This window comes from Phoca vitulina, unplaced genomic scaffold (assembly GCF_004348235.1).
Source record: "Phoca vitulina isolate PV1807 unplaced genomic scaffold, GSC_HSeal_1.0 scaffold20, whole genome shotgun sequence".
Classification (NCBI taxonomy): Eukaryota; Metazoa; Chordata; class Mammalia; order Carnivora; family Phocidae; genus Phoca; species Phoca vitulina.
Window position 1 is genome coordinate 19,326,155 of NW_022589723.1, and position 20,313 is coordinate 19,346,467.

The 20,313-nt window shown below is 41.2% G+C and overlaps 1 protein-coding gene across 1 annotated transcript in view; it reads right to left on the reverse strand.

Moving 5' to 3' along the window:
• Nucleotides 1–7,111: 7,111 nt before the first annotated feature.
• MYO5C (myosin VC) overlaps nucleotides 7,112–20,313 on the reverse strand; it is an 80,942-nt gene continuing 67,740 nt past the window's right edge. The window contains exons 35-40 of the mRNA XM_032417275.1: nucleotides 19,641–19,730; nucleotides 16,805–16,955; nucleotides 15,887–16,169; nucleotides 10,425–10,599; nucleotides 9,928–10,008; nucleotides 7,112–8,400 (exon numbers count right to left, since the gene is read on the reverse strand). Coding sequence (XP_032273166.1) covers nucleotides 8,248–8,400; nucleotides 9,928–10,008; nucleotides 10,425–10,599; nucleotides 15,887–16,169; nucleotides 16,805–16,955; nucleotides 19,641–19,730 — 933 coding nt within the window. The 3' untranslated portion in view covers nucleotides 7,112–8,247. The remainder of the gene's footprint in view (nucleotides 8,401–9,927; nucleotides 10,009–10,424; nucleotides 10,600–15,886; nucleotides 16,170–16,804; nucleotides 16,956–19,640; nucleotides 19,731–20,313) is intronic.

Genomic DNA, 20,313 nt, shown 5'->3' on the forward strand with positions numbered 1-20,313 from the left:
TTTTTATCCAAAATGAAGCTGAAAAAGAGAGAGAGAGAAAGGGAAGTTTGTGCATGAGAAAAGCCAACAGAAATAGCTTTTTAAAACTTCATCTTCCTTTGATCACGATGGTTGCTCAGACTTCTACATGTGGGATAAAGTATACGCAGTTAATTTATAACCTTTGATTTATTACAACACGCTGGGTCAACACCAGCTCGTTTATTTAATCAGTAAGAAAGCATCAGACAATAGGTTTTCTGGGGTTACCATTTAACTGGCTGTTTTGGCAGCTTACAGACATGGACACAATTGATCTTTGCAGCACAGTATTAATCCTGTGGGGCTCCACAGTGGAAAGCGTCTTTGTAATGGATGCTATAATTTAAAACTTAAAAAAAAATTCCTCCTCTAAGGGTAAACTTTTGGAGTAAAGACGAGAGTCAGAAAATGGTAGAGCCTGATCTCAACCAATACTGTAAGGCTGAGTAAATGTAGCATTGGTTCTCTGCAAGGGACACATCCCATTTATTAAACATTTGACAGCCACAGACCCAGGGTCCCTGTCTGTCCATCCAGAAGTCAACAGACAGGCCCAGGCCACTGAAGGGAGGGCAAACTTACACAAGCAAAACCATCTGGTGGCTAAGGGTGCTGGCTCTGGCTGACCAGATCCTGGCCCCACTACTTAAGCAGGTTACTTGAGCTTCTCTGAATCTTTGCTAATCAATCAAATGGGATCTTAACATCTACTGTCACAGGGTCATCAGGGGAATTATAAAGACAGTGCATAAAGCTTGGCTCAAGGCTGAAATACAGTGAGTACTCCACAGGCAGCAGCAGCAGTGGGAAGGCGGGGGGGGGGGGCGGGGGATGAGGCTGGAGATGTGGAAAAAGCAGAAGTGAGCCTATGGCCACACTTCAGGCAGAATGTGATGAAGGTCTCACATAAAGCAATGGTGTAGGATGGATTTGGACCATGCTTACGAAGAAGGAGCTAGACTTGGTGACATGCAGGGACAAGGAGGGAGAGAGGTCTGTGAAGCCTCCTGGGTTTCTGTTTGGGAGGCTAGGCATTGTGGTGTCACTGTTGGAGATGAGGACAAGGAGGTTAAGGGGGGCAGGGGGCAGCCATCATAGCCGAGTGGGCCACATCAAGGTTCAGAGAAATGACCCCCTGAGTATAAAGAGATTTGGGGGCACTGGTCTGAACATTTCAACAGAGCCAAATTTGAGAGGAACGTATTTGTAGGGCTGGTGGCAGTGGGGACACCTCAAAGGGGGAATGTCTACCATGCAGAGGTCACCATGGGACTGGAGAACGAATGGGGAGAATGAATTGGGTTGAACTCCTACAACAAAGGGGCAGTTGATAGTAGTTCTTGAGATCTCTAAGTGTCAGAGAAATAGAGGACAGTCCCTTAACGATGAGAGATCAGAAGGGAACCAGCTACGGACCACCACGGAGTGCTTGGCCCTGACTGCTCACAGCCATCCCAGGAAGGAAGCAGATATCGGTGTCATAGCTGAAGAGATACCTCGGGATTAAGTAAGTTCAAGGTCAGCAGTGGAGCCCGAATCTGTATGTAGTGGGACTCCACAACCCTTCTGGTGAAGCTAGCACAATCAGGTTTCTCTGCCTTCTCATAAAACATGAGTTAAAGAAAGCAAAAGGGCCTGCCCACTGGAGCCTAGCCTTTGGCGAGGACCCGGGAATGTTGTCCCCCACTGCCCATGCCTGCCAGTTACAAGGTCATGCTGAGGACTCCAAGTAATAGCATTAGGAAGGTGAGCCATGGGTTTTTCAGCAAGGGAGCAACGTCATTCAAGTGGATTATTCCAGCATTTGCGCTTCTAGAAGTAGGTCAGAGAGAGAATGTACAGCAGGAAAATCAACTAGGGTAAGAGACTGTTATCATGTTCTGGGTAAGAGGAAATGAGCTCTGGACAGAGGGGCAGCTGGGGGAATGGAAGGTAAAAGGAACCGCAGGGACCAAGTGGAGAAGGAATACCAGGATGGCCAGGAGTTGCGGGAGAGCAAGGAAAAGGGAATATTCCAAAGGCCAATATTCCAAATCTGGAGAGAGACACTGTTCTCCTTCCCAGACTGAATTTTAAACTTTTTCAAATGATAAGGCTGTACATGTTTATTATAACTGGAAACAGAAGGACATGAGGAAGGAAAATTAATCACCTACATGCCCTATAATAACAGAGATTGCTGTTAACATTTTATGTTTTCTTCTAGTGTTTTCATAAGCATGTTTATACTTTTTTAAAAAATCAGAATTGTATGCAATATATAATTTTGAACTTTAGTTTTTTGCTTACTAGTGTTTTTGTCTACACGTGCCATTGCATATTCTTAGAAAACATCATTTTCTAATGGAGACCACAAGTTTTGAGACATAACAACCTTAAATTGCTTCACATGGCTAGTATTTTAGATCTGATTGGTTAAGCATGGGCAAGCTACAAACTGAAATATTACAGTATTTAAAACTAGAAATATTATACATGGGCATTTTAGAGTCTGGAAAAATCAAAAAGGCATAAGGAAGAAAATAATCACCTATAACTCCACTGCCCAGAGAGACTCCTGGTCCACATTTTGGCCTATGCAAGAGTAGATTTTATATTTTTTATATACTGATGTTTTTCATTAAGCATTTATATCATGGCCAAATTTAATTGTAGTACATTCTACTATCCTTATTGTCAATAATCCTTTTTATGATGAGGGAACTTTTAATAGCTAGGACAAATGTTTCAGTGAGCATTTTGACAAGATAAAAATGTCCCATTTTAACAAGCCTTGACATGAAGTTTTCTGAGTAGCCCATAGAATTTCTCAGACCTTCCCCTACCCCAAGCCAAGCACAAAATTTCTTTGCAGTGTTTCACCTAAATATATAAATTAAAAATTACCAAAAAACCCACCACTCCATATTTATTTTTAAAAGTACAGACCAAAGATAGAAAGTCAAAAGTGTAAGTCCCTCCTACTTGCTCTGCATTCTCTCCTCATATTTAGATTTGATGCATATTCTTCCAGACTTTTCTGACACCATAGATGCGTGTGAGTTACACAAATAAGGCTGTTAGCTATTTGCTTTATTTCACCTAATTTGAATCTGTTAGTACTTACAGATCTATCTGTTTTTTGGTAATAGCTTTAGTATCACTCTATACCATGCAGTATCATGATTTATTAAACCAACCTCTTATTATTGGACATATAGGGTATCTCCAGTTTTTACTTTTAGAATAATGCTTCACTGACCCAACTGAAAATGGGCAAAACAACCCCACATGCTTTGCTGCTGGGAATGTAAAATGGTGCAGCTGCTGTGGAAAACTGTTTGGCAGTTACTTAAAAAGTTGAAGAGAGTGTCACCGTATGACCCAGAAAATCCACTCCTAGGTATATATGCCCATGATAACTGAAAATACATGCTCACATGAAAATTAATACATGAATGTTTGTAGCAGCATTTAAGCCCAAAGTGGAAACAACTCAAATCCATCAACTGATAAATGGATAAACAAAATGCGGTATATCCATATAGTAGAATGTTATTTGGCAATAAAAAAGAATGAAATTCTGATCAATGCTACAACATGGATGAACCTTGAACACATTATGCTAAGTGAAATAAGCTAGACACAAAAGGCCAGTAATTGTGACTCCATTTATATGCAAATCCATACAGACAGAAGGTAGATTAGAGGTTGCCAGTAAGCAAGAGGAGGGGAGAATGGAGAGTGATTGCTTAATGTGTATGGGGTTTCTTGTCTGGGGTGATGGAAATGCTGTAGAATTAGATAATGCACATCACTGTTTATATACTAAACACCACTGAAATGTATGCTTTAAAATGCTGAGTTTTGGGGCACCTGGGTGGCTCAGTCAGTTAAGCATCTGACTCTTGATTTTAGCTCAGGTCATGATGTCAGGGTCATGGGATTGAGCCCCACATCAGCCTCCGTGCTCAGTGGGGAGTCTGCTTGAGACTCTCTGTCCCTCTCCTTCTGACCTTCCCCACTGTGTGCTCTCTCTCTCAATCTCTCTAAAATAAATAAAATGCTGAGTTTTATGTTATGTGCATCATCTCATTAAAAATTATTTTTTAAATACAAGACTTTGAACAGACACTTGACAAATGCAGACATTCATATGCTCAATAAACATATAGTGCTCAGTATCATTAGTCATCAAAGAAATGCAAATGAGAACCATGCTGCGATACCACAACTTATCCACTGGAATACCTAAAATTTAAAAGACTGACAATTTGAAGTATGGGCAAGGTGTGGAGAACTGGACCCCTTTCCTTGTTTGTGGGAGTATAAATTGGTATGACCACTTTGGTGGACCTACTAAAGCTAAACATATATATAACCTGTGAGCTGGCAGCTCTATTCTTGGATATATACTTATCAGAAACAAATACTTATATCCTCAAAAAAAAAAAAAAAAAAAATTTCATAGCAGCTTTATTCATAATAGCTCCAAACTGGAAAAACCCAAATGTTCATCAACAGACTAGATAACTTGTGATGTACAATAAAAAAGAATAAACTTTTGATACACACAACAATGTGGGTATATCTCACAGACTTATGACTATATAATGTTTATATCAAAACCTCTTCCTATTCCAGGAGCACCTGGGTGGCTCAGTCAGTTACTCAACCAACTCTTGATTTTGGCTTGGGACATGGTCTCAGGGTCCTGGGATCCAACCCCATTGAAGGACTCCAAGCTCAGCACGGGGGCACGTGGAGGGGTGGGTCTGCTTGGGATTCTCTCTCTACTCCTCCCCGCCGTGCCCCTCCCCGTGGCTCATGTGCACAGGTGTGCTCTTTCTCTAAAATGAATAAATATTTTTAAAAGATTTTTTAAAAGATTTTATTTATTTATTTGACAGAAAGAGAGAGAGAGCACAAGCAGTGGGAGCAGCAGGCAGAGGGAGAGGGTGAGCCGAGAGCCCGATGTGGGACTTGATCCCAGGACCCCAAGATCACGACCCAAGCCAAAGGCAGATGCTTAACCAACTGAGCCACCCAGGCACCCTAAAATGAATAAATCTTAAAAAAAAAAAAAAACCCTCTTCTTATTCCATAAGCTGCATTCTGAGGCTTATGTTGACATGTAAAGTGTTACCTGGATCAATTTTTTAAAACTGATTATATGACTTTACAGATGCCTAACTTTTTCCCCCTGATGCCAACACTAAATATATTTTTAAAACAAGACACCTTCCTATTATTTCAAAAGAAACACATGTGGGTTGTAGAACAGTTAGAACGTGCAGCTTAACCACCACTGCCGCCCTTCACCTGTGCTCCCTCCTCACAGAATGCCCAGTTAACACCTTGGTGTGTGCACGTAGAACACTTACCTGAGCTTGCAGGAAAACCTGAGTATGCTAATATACTGTTAGCACATACATACCTTCCAGAGAGTCAACACTCGGAGCGACAAGCTGAGAAGTCAGAGCTGCAGCTCCAAGGTGAAGGTGCGAGAGCAGAAGCTGGACCTCTAATCTCCTTATCTGGGCATCTCGGCTCAGAGGCTTTGTCCCTTCCCACGGGCACTCACTGCTGACGGCGACCTTTTGCCCATCCACAGCAGATGCCCTCAGAACTTCTGTTGACCTGTTTCTTGAGCTCATTTCTCTGTTCTCTGCAGGAGTCAGCCTTGGCAGGCTGGACCCTCATGAATCCATGCTCTGCTCCACTGAGCAAACCTGACGTTCACCCCTGTTATCAGCAACTTCCACCTGCTCAGTCCTCGTCCCACCAGCACCTCTTCATTTTGGCCATTCTTCTCACCTTCAGCTTTGTGATTTTTTTTTTTTTTTTGAGATTTTATTTATTTATTTGACAGAGAGAGACACAGTGAGAGAGGGAACACAAGCAGGGGGAGTGGGAGAGGGAGAAGCAGGCTTCCTGCTGAGCAGGGAGCCCGATGCGGGGCTCGATCCCAGGACCCTGGGATCATGACCTGAGCCAAAGGCAGACGCTTAATGACTGAGCCACCCAGGCGCCCCTCACCTTCAGCTTTGTGGGATGGATCGAGATGTGGGAGGCGTGCTCCTACCTCTTCTCCATGCATACATTTCTCAGCCTCTGCAGGCCCCCTTGTCTTGTTCCCAGACAAGATCTGCTCCTTCCCAAGGCTGACCAAGCCCCACACCCCCAATCCTGCTGCCTCTAATAGGACCTTGCTCCTGCAGCTCTGTCCCATCTCGCCAACATCAAGATGAGCACAGGGATGAATGAGGACCTGCTCTCCAAGAGTTCACAGGGTAGCAAAGGAGATAGGCGATGTCACCAGCTGATAGCCCAGGGTGAGTGTTGTAAAACAGGCATGAACCCTGACATACGGCATCCGGAAAGGAAGGGTGATGGGGAGCAGAGAAAGGGCACAGAGAAGGCCACAGATGCCGATCAGAAACCCAGCCAAGTCTCTGTCAATGGCCCCTCATTCTCTCACCATCTAGGAGCCCATGGAGACACAGCCTGAGCCAGGACTTAGGGCATATTTACTTCCGCTCTAAAAATGTTTATATATATTTTAAGAGATATTATGAATCTATAAAGATTCCAGCATCTTTAAGTAGACAATCCTTAAAGAAAGGCATAAACCTTGTGCACTTAAGAAAAATGTAGTCTCCTGGCAATTAAAAGAACCTGACCCAGGGCGCCTGGTGGTTCAGTCACTTAAATGTTCAACTCTTGATCTCAGCTCAGGTCTTGATCTCAGGGTTGTGAGTTTGGGCCACATGCTGGGTGTGGAGCCTACAAAAAGAAAGAAAGAAAGAAAAGAAAGAAAGGAAGGAAGGAAGGAAAGAAAGGAAGAAAGAAAGGGAAGAAAGAAAGGGAGGGAGGGAGGGGGAGAGAGAGAAAGAAAGAAAGGAAGGAAGGAAGGAAGAAAGGAAGAAAGAAAGAAAGAAAGAAAAGAAAGAAGGAAAAAGAAAGAAAGAAAGAAAGAAAGAAACTGACCCAATTCATTTGGTAATTTATTTTATTGATTAAAATATTTAAAATTTCTACTTTTCATTTTTTTCTATATAATGTATCTAAGTGAACTAAATCATTTATAATATGAAAAGACACCATTACATATTAGCAGGGTGACATTGCTTCATCCTCATGTACTATTTCCACTCCTAAGATGCACGTCTGTTTTACAGTCACAGCTACTGCCCGTGAGTCTGTCAGAAGCAGAGGACCGGCGGGCTGGGATGCTGGGAACGGTGCAGAGAAGCCCTGGGGCCTCTGGCCATAGTGTCAAATGACACTGTGTGCTCTGAAAGGAAAGAAAGAGGTTTGGGGGAAGGGGGGTGGACAAGGGAGAGTCCATTTCCATAAAACTTGGGAAACACTGGTTTCTCAGAATGAGGAACTGATATAATTCCCCAGGTATTTTTATGGGAAAATTTAAGAACGTATTTGAATGCTAAAAAGATAGAGAAAATAATTTGTTGCCTTTTAAACTTAGCTTTTAAAGACGTTGTTGTATGAACAGTGAAAAATATGGCAAGTGTGTTGGTCGATAAAATTTAAAGAAATGTTCTTTCAGAAGAGACGACAATTTGGCAATTTGGCATGGCAATTAATTTTAATAACATTCGTTTTAGAACATATGTACATAAAATACTTCATATAATTCATTTCAGATGAAAGATTCTCTTAAAAACTAGAGGGGTCTGAAATTATAAATATTTTTTCATGCAGGAGCATTTTTAGTAAAAAGTCAGTGAACCCTAGCCCACCCACCCGGGGCAGGAGGCATGGGGTCAGAGGACTTTTGACACAACCTTGTGGCCAAACGGGATTATTTCCTGGAAGACTCAACCCTGGAACATACTGGTGGCTTCATAAATGTACCTGGGCTTCACACACACGTTAGAAAACTTAGGAGACACTGCGTTCCCGGATCCTACTCCCTCTGGGGGGAGCCCTGTCACAAGACAGCTCTAGATAAGAGGCACCTGGAGGAAAATATGGGCCTTCCAGGAATCCCAGTAAAAGCTGGCTGTGATTCTGAAGGTAGACATGGACTTTCCAACCCCAGCTAGTGTGTGTTAACTCTTACAAAATGACAGTGGCAACATGTGGCCCATCTTGGCGGATTCTTATGTTCTTCCTTACATCTTGTTCCAAAGCATTTCCAGTTCCAATGAATAAAGCACATTCCTCATATTTGATCCTCATTTAGCTTCTGAGGGAAAAGTACACTTACTCTCTTTTCTCCTGCTATAATCTATTGAGGAAGCCTAGCTTGAAACTGCTGGGGATCTGAATCATTTCCAAAGCATGTGGAGAGGGCGTAAAAGGGAAGGTAACTTGAAAGAGATATTTTGTATCCAACATCAGCTGTGATGAATCCTCCCGGCTATTTAAGAGAGCCTGAAATTAAAACCAGAGAAAAATGAATAAGGAAACCAGTGCATTCTGCTTTATGACTAACTAGAAGTCTAGGGTAAGGAAAACACAACTCCACCTTCACTGAAAAGCTCTTTTCAAAATCATGTAAGAGAACGCACAAAAGAGCCCTTTAACAACACAATCCCGTGGTGAAATGGTCTCTGCAGGATTTCCAATCAGCTCTCATGAATATTTACTTACATGCTCTGTTTCACCTCAGAAGTTAATTTCCCACAGGATGGACTGACTGTAAATGGATCTGTTTTCTATTCTTATCCATTCTTGTGGCATAATTCTAAGCCCAAACATGAGTGGATCTGAAGTATTAAACCTTTCTAGCCATTATCCTTTTTAGTTCAGTAGTTTGTAAACTTTTTTGCCTCAAGACCCCTTTATACTCTTTAAAGATTATTGAAGACCCCAAAGAACTTTTGTGTATGTATAACTATTGATATTTACCATATTAGTAATTAAAACAATAATTTAAAATATTAATTTATTAAAATAACAAGAACAAACCCAATGCATGTAAACATTTATTGAAAAATAACTATTTTTGAAAAAAAATATTGGTAGGAAGTGGTATTGTTTTATAGTTTTGTAAATCTTTTTAATGTCTGACTTAGTATGACCAGTGGAATCTCATATCCACTTCTGCATTCAACCTATGGTGATACGTTATTTTGGTTGAAGTATAGGAAGAAAAGTCTGCTTCACACATACATATTTGGAAAAAGGACGACTTTGCAGAACCTCTGAAAGGGTCTCAAGGACCCACAGGATCCTTGAATCAAACTTTGAGAATTGATGCCTGAGTTGATTGGAGAAGAAACTTTAGGGATTAAAATAAGAAAAATGGGTACACATTTTCCCATTCCGCCTCTGCTCCCTTGCACAGTACTGATACGAAGACTGATAATAAACAAGACATGCTGAAGAAACACAGCAGGTGAATCACAGTTTTGGTGTTTTCATTCCCTTCCCACCGAGGCTAAAATGGGTTCTGGGGGTGTCTGGGTGGTTCAGTCAGTTAAACGTCTGCCTGCGGCTCAGGTCATGATCTCAGGGTCCTGGGACAGAGCCCCTCTCCCTGCTCAGTGGGGAGTCTGCTTCTCCCTCTCCCTCTGCTGCTCCCCCTGCTTGTGCTGTTTCTCTCAAATAAATAAATAAAATCTTTTAAGATAAAATTTAAAAAAATAAAAAAAATAAAATGGGTATTTGACAGGGAAAATTCCTGCTGCTTTTGCTAAGTGCCTTTCATTTGGTAAATGTGCTTTAATCTTAGATTTCCTAACATTAATTCAATATTCAGTATTCAATTATTCAATTATTCAAGCATTTATTCATTCATTCATTTCAAGTAGGCTCCATGCCCAGTGTGGAGCCCAACATGGGGCCTGAACTCATAACCCTGAGTTCAAGAGTCTGACACTTAACTGACTGAGCCACCCAGGGGTCCCCTCAATTTCTTACACTGAAAATTGAAAGGTACATCCTTAAGGATCTTACCTGTACTTTGCGAACGAAGGATGGAGTCACTCTTTTCTCAAAGTCATCTATAGGTGTGTATGAATTAAGGATCTTTATGATCTGCAAACAGCACATAAGATGGTGTTAGACCATGAAAAACGACAAGTCTGTCCATGAAATAACGAATCTGATGGTTTGGGAACTATTGGGAACCACATGCAGTTCTTTGATACTGTAATGTGGCTCTAGGAACCATGTGCTCCGGCCTCCTTCCTCACGCCCTCCCCTCCCCCCATACATACACATCTGTGAGTTCAGTGGGCAGGAAATGTATCATATGCACTTTTGTGTTAAGTCCTAAGTTAGTATTAAATAAATGCTTATTAGCTAAGAGGGTGGTCCTTGGGAGATATGTGTGCACCCAAAGAGCACACAGAGATTCAGACACACCCTATGGCTGGCTAAGCCAGAAAGGGCGACACCAATGACATGATCTGTTGGTAAAGATCAGGGACACACGCAGCAAGCCTGATCACCTGCACAGCAGACAGTGAGGTACAGCGTTCATAGATCTCCTTTGCATCGCTGTCTGTGGTCTTCTTGACCTGAAGCAACCAGGCTGCCTGAGAGAGAGGTTCCAAAGTTTCCTTGGCCAAGCTGTTCTGCAAATTCTTATCTTTAAGCCATTCTTCTAAGTAGCTGATGTTGCATCTGGAGTAAAAGCCAGAGAAACAGAGAACAGTGGGTGAACCATTGAGAACACTTCAGGGGAGGGTGCTGAATCCCCCAGTGTGTCCTGAGAGGGTACCCAAGTCCACTGAGAGCCTTAGGACCATGGTCCAGCAGTTTCTTCATTTGTAACATGAGGGGGTTGGACCAAATGATCAGCTCTCATGATCCAGGATTCTAAGGATCTTGATGGTCTGGGGTGAGGGGCCATATCAGCCATAAACTTTGGGGAAAATCTGAGCAAAAAGCAGTGACTGCAATAATTTATAAAGTGACCTATTAAAATACCCTTAAAAATGGATTTGAAAATCTACTAAAGGAAAAAATCATAGTGATATTTGAAGACCTTACATTGGTATAAAAAACTGATTTCTTTTCCTATATTGGCAGGAAATTTTCAATTGGTAGAAGGGTTTCATTCAGTCCACTGGGGTTTTTATTCTTGTTTCTGTCATTAATTATCATAAGTTTATAAGGTAAGAGGCATGGGTTGTAGGCCCACCAATCCATTGTGTGAGCTTGGAAAGTTACTCAACCTCTCTGGGTAAATGAGAGTGTTGAGAACCCTCATATATTTCTAGCGGGAATGTAAAATGGTAGAGCTGCTAAGGAAAACAGGTTGGTGGTTCCTCAAAGTGTTAAATATAAACTGCCATATGATCCAGCAATTCCACTTTTAGATATATACTCAAGAGAACTGAAAACATGTCCACATAAAAAATTGTGAACAAATGTTCACTGCAGCATTACTCATAATAGCCAAAAAATGAAAACAACCCAAAATGTCCACCAACTAATGGATACACAAATTGTGGTATGTCCATACAGTGGGATATTATTCAGCAACAAAAAGGAAGGAGGTACTGATGCATGCTACCACATGGATGAATTGTGAAAACATGATGTTAAGTGAAAGAAGCCAGTCACAAAAGACAACACATTTTATGATTCCATTTATAAAAGTATCCAGAACAGGCAAACCTATAGAGAAAGAAAATATATTTGTGGTTGCCTAGCCTGAGGAAGAGGGGACTGTGAATTTGGGATGTGGTAACGGATAAGAATGCTGCTGCTGGGGCGCCTGGGTGGCTCAGTCATTAAGCGGCTGCCTTCGGCTCAGGTCATGATCCCAGGGTCCTGGGATCGAGCCCCGCATCACGCTCCCTGCTCAGTAGGGAGCCTGCTTCTCCCTCCCCCACTCCCCCTGTTTGTGTTCCCTCTCTTGCTGTGTCTCTCTCTGTCAAATAAATAAATAAAATCTTTAAAAAAAAAAAAGAATGCTGCTGCTAATGGGTATAAGATTTCTTTTTGGAGTGATGGAAATGTTTTAAAATTACATTATGGTGATGTTTGCACAACTCTGCAACTATACCAAAACCCTTTGAACTATACGGATATAGTTTACAGAATGGATAAACTTTACAGCATGTAAATTATCTATCAATGAAGCTGTTTTTAAAAATTGAGTGTTGGGGGCACCTGGCTGGCTCAGTTGGAGGAGCATGCGACTCTTGATCTTGGGGTCATATAATCCAGCAATTCCACTACCAGGTATTTACCCAAAGACAATGAAAACACTAATTCAAAAAGATATGCACCCCGATGTTTATTGTAGCATTATTTGTAAGTCTCATAGTATAATATTAGAAGTGTCCAGGATACAATTCGAAATTACTCGGCATATGAAGAACCAGGAAAATCTCAATTTTTATCAAACAAGACAATCAACAGATGTCAACTCTGAGATGACATAGAGACTTTAAAGAAGCTATCATAAAAATGCTCCAAAAAGTAAAGGCAAACTATCTTGAAATAAATGAAAAGATAGAAAGTTTCAGAAAAGAAAAAGACGATACAAAGAAAAACCAAACAAAAGCTTTAGAACTGAAAAATATAATAACAAAAATAAAAGAATTCTTTTAATGGGCTCAACAGCAGAATAGAGATGTCAGAGGAAACAGTCAAGAGAGATGATTCAATCTAAAGAATACAGAGGGAAAATAAACTAAAATAAACAGAACTTTATGGACCCATGGAACCATAATGAAAGGTTTAGCATTTGTGTTATTGAAGTTCCAGAGGAAAGGAGAAATTATGATGCAGACAAAATATTTGTAGAAATCACTGAAAAGTTCCCAGATTTAGTGAGATGTACAAGCTTACAGATTCAAAAAGCTCAGGGAATCTCAAAGCGGTTAAACTCAAAGAAATCCACACCAAGACACATCCTAATTAAACTGTGGAAAATCAAAGGCAAAAATAAAATCTTGAACGCAATCTGAGAAAAACTGTGCATTACTTGTGGGGAAACAATAATTCAAATAACCTTGCATTTCTTATCAAAAACCATGGAAAAATGTTTCACATTTTTAAAGTGATGAAAAAATGGAATGTCAACCCAAATTCTATATCCCACAAAAATATACTTCAGGAATGAAGGTGAAATGAAGACATTTTCAGATGAAAGAAAACTAAGTATTTCCAGTAAACCTGCTGTACAAGGACTACTGAAAGCATTTCTTCAGGCAGAAAGGAAATGATATCAAAATGAGATTTGGGGGTAAAAACAAGACTTGGAATATTAGGAATGAAGGAGTAACAGAAATGGGGTAAATATGTGGGTAAATGTAATAGACAATTCTTCTATTGAGTTTCTTAAAATATGTTAGACGACTTAAAATGAAAATTATAACATTATGTGGAAAATTTTTTATGTCTCTAGATATCATACATAAGACAACTATAACGTAAAGGGGGAAGGGGCCTATATGGTGGTAAGCTTCTTACATTCCACTCGACATGGTTAAGATAATGATTCTAAAAAGACTAAAAGGGGCACCTGGGTGGCTCAGTCAGTTAAGTGTCCGACTCTATTTCAGCTCAGGTCTTGATCTCAGGGTGGTGAATTCAAGCCCCATGTTGGGTATGGAGCCTACTTAAAAATAACTAACTAACTAAATACACTGAAAAGTTAAGTATATATTCTATAATCCCTAGAACAACCACTAAAAAGATACATACAATGATGTATAGTAAAAACACAGTAGATAAAATTTTTGCGGGGGAGGGGCAAAGAGAGAGGGAGAAAGAGATACTCTCCATGCTCAGCACAGAGCTTGTCACAGGGCTCGATCTCACAACCCTGAGATCATGACCTGAGCTGAAATCAAGAGTTGGCCACTTAACGGACTGAGCCACCCAGGTGCCCTCACAGTAGATAAATTTAAAAGGGGTACCAAAAAATGTTCAAAGAACCCAAAAGAAGGCAGAGAAAGGAGATCAGACAAATAAAAACCAGAAGGAACAAATAAAAAAGAATAAAATGGTAGACTTAAATCTAAACATATCAATAATTACATTAATTAAAATGGTCTAAACACCCCAATTAAGAAGCACAGATTGTCAGACTGGTTTAAAAAAAACAAAAAACCAAAGCAAGACCAAAATTTCTGTTGCCTCTACGAAAGTCACTTCAAACATGACACAGGTAGGTTAAAAGTAAAAGGATGAAAAAAGATACACTATGAAAACATTAATACAAAGAAAAAGCAGGCTTTCAGACAAAGTAGATTTCAGAGCAGAGAAGATTACCATTACAGGGATAAAGAAGGACCCTACATAATGTTAGGATGGTCAACTCACCAAGAAGACATAACAATTCTTCATGTATATGCACCTAACAACAGAGTTTCAAAATACACAAAGCAAAAACTGACTGAAAGAACATATAGGGTCTAATTGACATAGGACATTCCACCCAATGGCAGCAGAATATACATTTCAACTGCATGTGGAACATTCACAAGAACAGACCATATTCTGGGTCATAAAAGCAAATCTTCTTAAATTTATTTTATTTTATTAAAAGATTTTATTTATTTATTTGACAGAGAGAGAGATAGCGAGAGCAGGAACACAAGCAGGGGGAGTGGGAGAGGGAGAAGCAGGCTTCCTGCCGAGCAGGGAGCCCGATGTGGGGCTCGATCCCAGGACCCTGGGATCATGACCTGAGCCGAGGGCAGATGCTTAAGGACTGAGCCACCCAGGCGCCCCAAATCTTCTTAAATTTAAAAAGAACTGAGATTATACAAAGTTTTTCTAAATGTAAAAATATTTAAAAGTTTTTATTTAACAAATAAACCTGGGAATATTTCAGGCAAAGTGGGATGGTTGGTGACTCTGGTGTCTTAATCTATGGTATATTAATCTATGGTATTTTTCAACCTGCACCTTGAGATTGTTTTTTTATTATGATAAAAGACACATATAAAATTTACCATCTTAACCTTTTTTAAGGGTACAGTAGAAGAGATAACTGTACGCACCACGTTATGTAACAGATCCCTAGAACTCTTTCATCTTGAAGACCTGAAACTCTGTATCTGTTGAACAACACTTCCCCCTTCCCCTCTCTCCTCAGCCCTGGGCAACAACCATTCTATCTTCTGTTTCCAAGAGTGTGACTGAAAGAATACATTATTTGATCAGATGGAATTAAACTAAAAGTCATGGAAAGGTAGCAAGAAAGTCTCTGAATACTTGGAAATGAAACCACATACTTCTTTTTTTTTTTTTTAAGGATTTTATTTATTTGAGAGAGAGAGCACACGAATGGTGGGGAGGAGCAGAGAGAGAGAGAGAGAGAAGCAGACTCCCTGCTGAGCAGGGAGCCCAACTCCGGGCTCAATTCCAGGACCTCAGAGATAATGACCTGAGTTGAAGGCAGACGCTTAACCAACTGAGCCACCCAGATGCCCCTGAAACAACATACTTCTAAATAATCCACGGGTCAAAGAGTAAGACTCCAAGGAAATTAGATACTATTTTCAATTCAACAAAAACGAAAATAAAACATCTAGAAATTTGTGGGATAAAGTTAGTGCTTGGAGAGAAGTTTATAGCATTAAATGCTTTAGAAAACAGAGGTCTCAAAGTCAATAACCAATGCTTCTACCTTAAGAAACTAGAAAAAGGAGAGCAAAATAAATCCAAAGCAAGCAGAAGGAATGACAATAAAGATAGTAACAATTACTAGTTACTAGTCTTTAACCACTGAAGGAAGGCCCTGGGTTTGGGTGCCAAGCTAGCCTGGTGCACAGTGATGGAGTGGGGGGGGGGGGGCATCCAACTGCAGACATTCCCAAGTTTCCAAGAGTCCTCTTGCACAGCCCCCACCTGAGCAGTGCAGCTCATGCAGTGGGGGCAGCAGGCTGTGGCCCCAGACATTCCCAGCTGCCTCTGGGTATAAGTGGAGGTTTATGGGTTTTACCTGATCTGCATCCCTTTTCTGCAGGAGCACATGTCTTTGCGCAGGAAGAGGCTGTTCAGGGTGACAGCCCCGATCAAGAAGAAGAGCTGCTTCACGGCCTGCCTCACCAGCTCAGGGTCCAGGCCGTTCTGGCACATGGTGCTGTAGAAATAGCTCAGCTGCTGCAGGACGGAGGTCATCGTGTAGGCATCTGTGTCATCTATGCTAGATGACCGCTTCCGGAAGCCTGTGGGCTTCAGGCCAGAAATGCCTTGCAGGCTCTCGTACTCCAGCATGCCCGACACTAGAGAGGAAAACACAAGCATTTCTTGCACACACAGGGGGGACAACCAGAGAACATTTTCCATTGCTCTCCTGGGTCTGTTCCAGGAAGCAGGATGTTTTCCGCAGGAGTTAGCAGTGGACGCAGCTGTGACAGGGGAAGCGGGAGGATCGAGGATTGGGGAGCCCCGGATGGGGGAGGTGGACAGAGTGCATGGCCATTTACAACAGCTTGGAGTCCCTCTTCTTTCAACTTCACAGGAGAGGGAGCAGGTTACCAATGATAACTCATGGTCTGGAACCATTTAAAGCCTGAAGTATTTAAATTTCAGAAAATTGTTAGAAACTATAGCGGGACTTTAAGATTTCAAAAACACTTAGTTACGACCTAGGATTAGCTACCTAAGTAGTAGCAGGTCTCCCTAGGCTTTCCCTTCAGGGTGAATCACACTTACAGGCAGGAAACTATGAACCATGCGCTTTTATATAGGTCATCATTTCAAGCAATTAAAAGAATTAAAAAGTAGACATTTACACAATTAAACTTTTCTGGTTTTAAAATTACATTCTTTGTAATCACATGCCTTATACTGGATTTATTTTTTTAAGGTGTCCAGGTGACCATAAATATTTTTTGGTCATCAATTCTTTTCTTACCTATTATTGGTTGAATGTTATTTTCCATAACAGTAATGAACCGGTGATATATTCGTATAGCCACATCACTAAGAATCTGTCTGTACTCTGAAAGGTCAAAATTGTTCAAGCAATTCTTATTCTGACGTGGACTATTGAGCTTCATGAATTCCTGAAAGTAATGTGAGCATATAAGTATTAGAATGATATAGACATGTAGGAAATTAAAACACTATCTCTATTAGGGACATTCCAATGAGCTCCTGTACTTTAAAGCCTAGTGTCTGATTGTATGAAAGGAGCTCGCACGTTAGTGGTACTGCTTCTTCTCTATAACTAACTGTAGCAGTACTGCCTCCTCACCCTCTAAACATGTGCCCCCAGCACCTACAGAATACAGTGCAAAACAACTCCCATGGAAGCTCACCGGAAAAGCCTGCAAACCACCAAAGGAAACAAACAGCTGTAAGAGGTCAGCAGATGCAATACATGAGATTCATGACTTCATGATTACAGAGCATAGATCAATATGAAATATTTAAAAATGTGTGCTATGGGCTAAATGTTTGTGATGCTCCCAAATTCATATGTTGGAGCCCTCCCTCCTCCAGTGTGGCTGTATTTGCCTGTGATCAGGTAATTCAGATCAAATGAGGTCCTAGTGTGAGGCCCTAATCTGATAGGGTTAGTGTCCCTTTAATAAGAGACACTAGGAAGCTCAGTCTGTCTTCTTCCACAGCCGTGCACCAAGGAAAGGCTGTGGGTGGGCACAGCGAGAAGGCGGCCATCCACAAGCCAGGAAGAGAGCTCTCAGCAGGAACCAGCTGTGCTGGCACCTTGGTGTCAGACTTCGGGCCCCTAGACCTGTGAGAAAATACATTTCTGTGGTTTAAAAGCCTTCTAGTCTGCGGTATTTTGTGATAACAGCCCAACCAGACTAATACAATATATTCAATGTGTTCAAAGAGATAAAAGAAAAAGAAAGCATTAAGAAGAGGATATAATAAGAGGCAGATGTGAAAAAGAACCACTGAAATAGAAATGAAAATATAGCAATTAAAAACACACGCAGACAGGGAAAAGAATGCTCTATACCTGGCTGAGGGGTCAAAGAAAGGGTAAAAAAATAAATGGTGTTGAATAATATCCTCTTCCATTAACGTCACACACATGCGAGTCTGTCTTAAATGGACTGGGCTGTACCCCCTGCTCCTTTTGGTATTCCTTTTAGTCAGAGGTTGGATTTTCTTTACTTATTTCTCTTTTTGTTCTATAGTACTAGTAGAGTTACTTTTATATCTTACTTTTCCCTCATTGGGACAATTGGCTATCCACACGGAAGAAGATATGAGATCATTATCTCACACATCGTGGGATAAATAATCACACCAATTCTGGATAGATAAAAGCGTAATTGTGAGCTCTAAATTTGAATTACAGAAGTTCAGAAGTAAGTAAGAGAATAAGTTCATGATCTCAGGGCAGGGAGAATTTCCTGAAGATACTAAAACACACATCATAAAAGAATAGGATTGATATACCAAAATTCAGAAATTGTGTACAACAGACTCCATAAAGAAAATTACAAGACAAGCCATGGTTTATCCATGATACGTAAAGATCTCCTACAAATCAATAAGAAAAAAAAATTGCCTCTAAAAAAAAAAATGGAAAACTGGTGTCTAGTAGGCAATTTGAACAGAAACCCAAATGACCAGTAAGCATGTGGAGTGATTCCCTTTTTTTTTTAAGACTTATTTTATCTATTTTAGAGAGAGAGAACACGAGAGCAGGGGAAAGGGCAGAGGGAGAGAGTGAGAATTTCCAACAGAATCCCCACTGAGCATAGAGCCCTACGTGGGCTCAATCTCTTGACCCTGAGATCGTGACCTGAGTGGAAACCAACAGTCGAACACTCAACAGATTGACCCACCCAGGCGTCCCTATATTGAGTGATTCCTCATCTCATTAGCGATTAAGTAATGCAATTTAAGTCAACAAGGTATCATTTTATACCAATGAGATTGGTAAATAATTAAAATGTCTGTCAATATCAAGTGTTGGTGAAGGTGTGATACTGGAAACTTCATACACTGCTGGTGGGACCATTAACAGTACAAACATTTGGGAGAGCTGTGAAAACCCTAAAAACTGCTTTGTTATTTTAGGTCAATGACATTTTGCTCCGTGAGTACTTGAAGGTGGAGAATTCCTTTATGATGTTAGCCCCTTGGGAGCAGAGCTGGAATGGCAAAGGACATACAGATTGTGGAGGAATGATCAGAATCCTGCAGAGAGAAGAGCTCTGAACAGTCATGTTGATCTAAAGGTTGGATTTTAGAGTCATAATACTAAAAACTTCAGAATTTCACAACCAGAAACAAACTTAAAACTCATCTAATCTACTTCATTGAGGTAGATTATTTTAAAATTATTTATTATTATTTTTAAGATTTTATTTATTTGAGGGGGGGTGGAGGGGCAGAGGGAGAGAGAGAAGCAGACTCCCAGATGAGCAGGACTCATTCCCAGGACCGCGGGATGATGACCCGAGCCGAAGGCAGACGCTTAACCGACTGAGCCACCCAGGCGCCCGGACCTCATTGATTTAAAACTCAAGGAAAACTGAGGCCTAGTATCACGCCCAAGGTCCCGGCCTCTTTCTTCTGACTATGACTTCTGTCCAACCAGTAACGTGAAGTTGGCCTCCTGGCTGAGAAGGAGACCAGGAAGCCATTTGGAGCAGAGGCTGCTCCTGGAGCTGGGGATGTCCCCAATCCCTGTGGTGAGCGCTGGCTCACAAGGAAGTTATAGACCAGCAGTCCGCACAGAACACAGAACAGCCAAGTGTCCCTACCTCTTCTCCACTGTACTGCTTCAGGCAGTTGAGGAAATGACACGTATTGGAAAGCCAAAAAGACAGCATCTCAAAGTCGTCTACATGTTCCTTAAAAAAAACAAAACAAAACAAAACAAAAGACCAAGGAAGACAAAGTTGGATTTGGTGACTACTGGTGCCTTTGAGCCAAGAACAGATGTGTCTTACCAGTTTGGGCAGCTGGTGGCTTTTGATCAGAATGAATTCTTCTTTTATTCACCAAAGACTTTATTAAACCTACACTGCAGCGACAAGCTCTTAGTTTATTTAGCAGGTTCTGGTGTGCCAAGTACTTCCGTCTAGGTTATGTCACCTATGAAACCTGAAGCAGGCAGTGCGGGATGCCCGGTAAAGGTAAGTCTGTGTCCTTGCTTTCCAGAGTTCACATTCTGACCAGGAAGAATGTCATTCGTAACATAACATACATAGGACGCAATTAAATGGTGGCTGAGCTCCTGCACATGGACATAGACTGGGCTACAAACGCTCAGAGGATGGAAGGATGCTGGTGAAAGATGGCAGCTGAGAAAGTCTCCTGAGACGGGGGAGAACGCTGTCCTTGAAGGAAAGGGCTGGAGGGACAAGAGCTCAGAATCGAGGACTCTGCTGGGGAGAACAGCCCCGCTTGTGGGGCAGCAGGAAGAGGGGTACT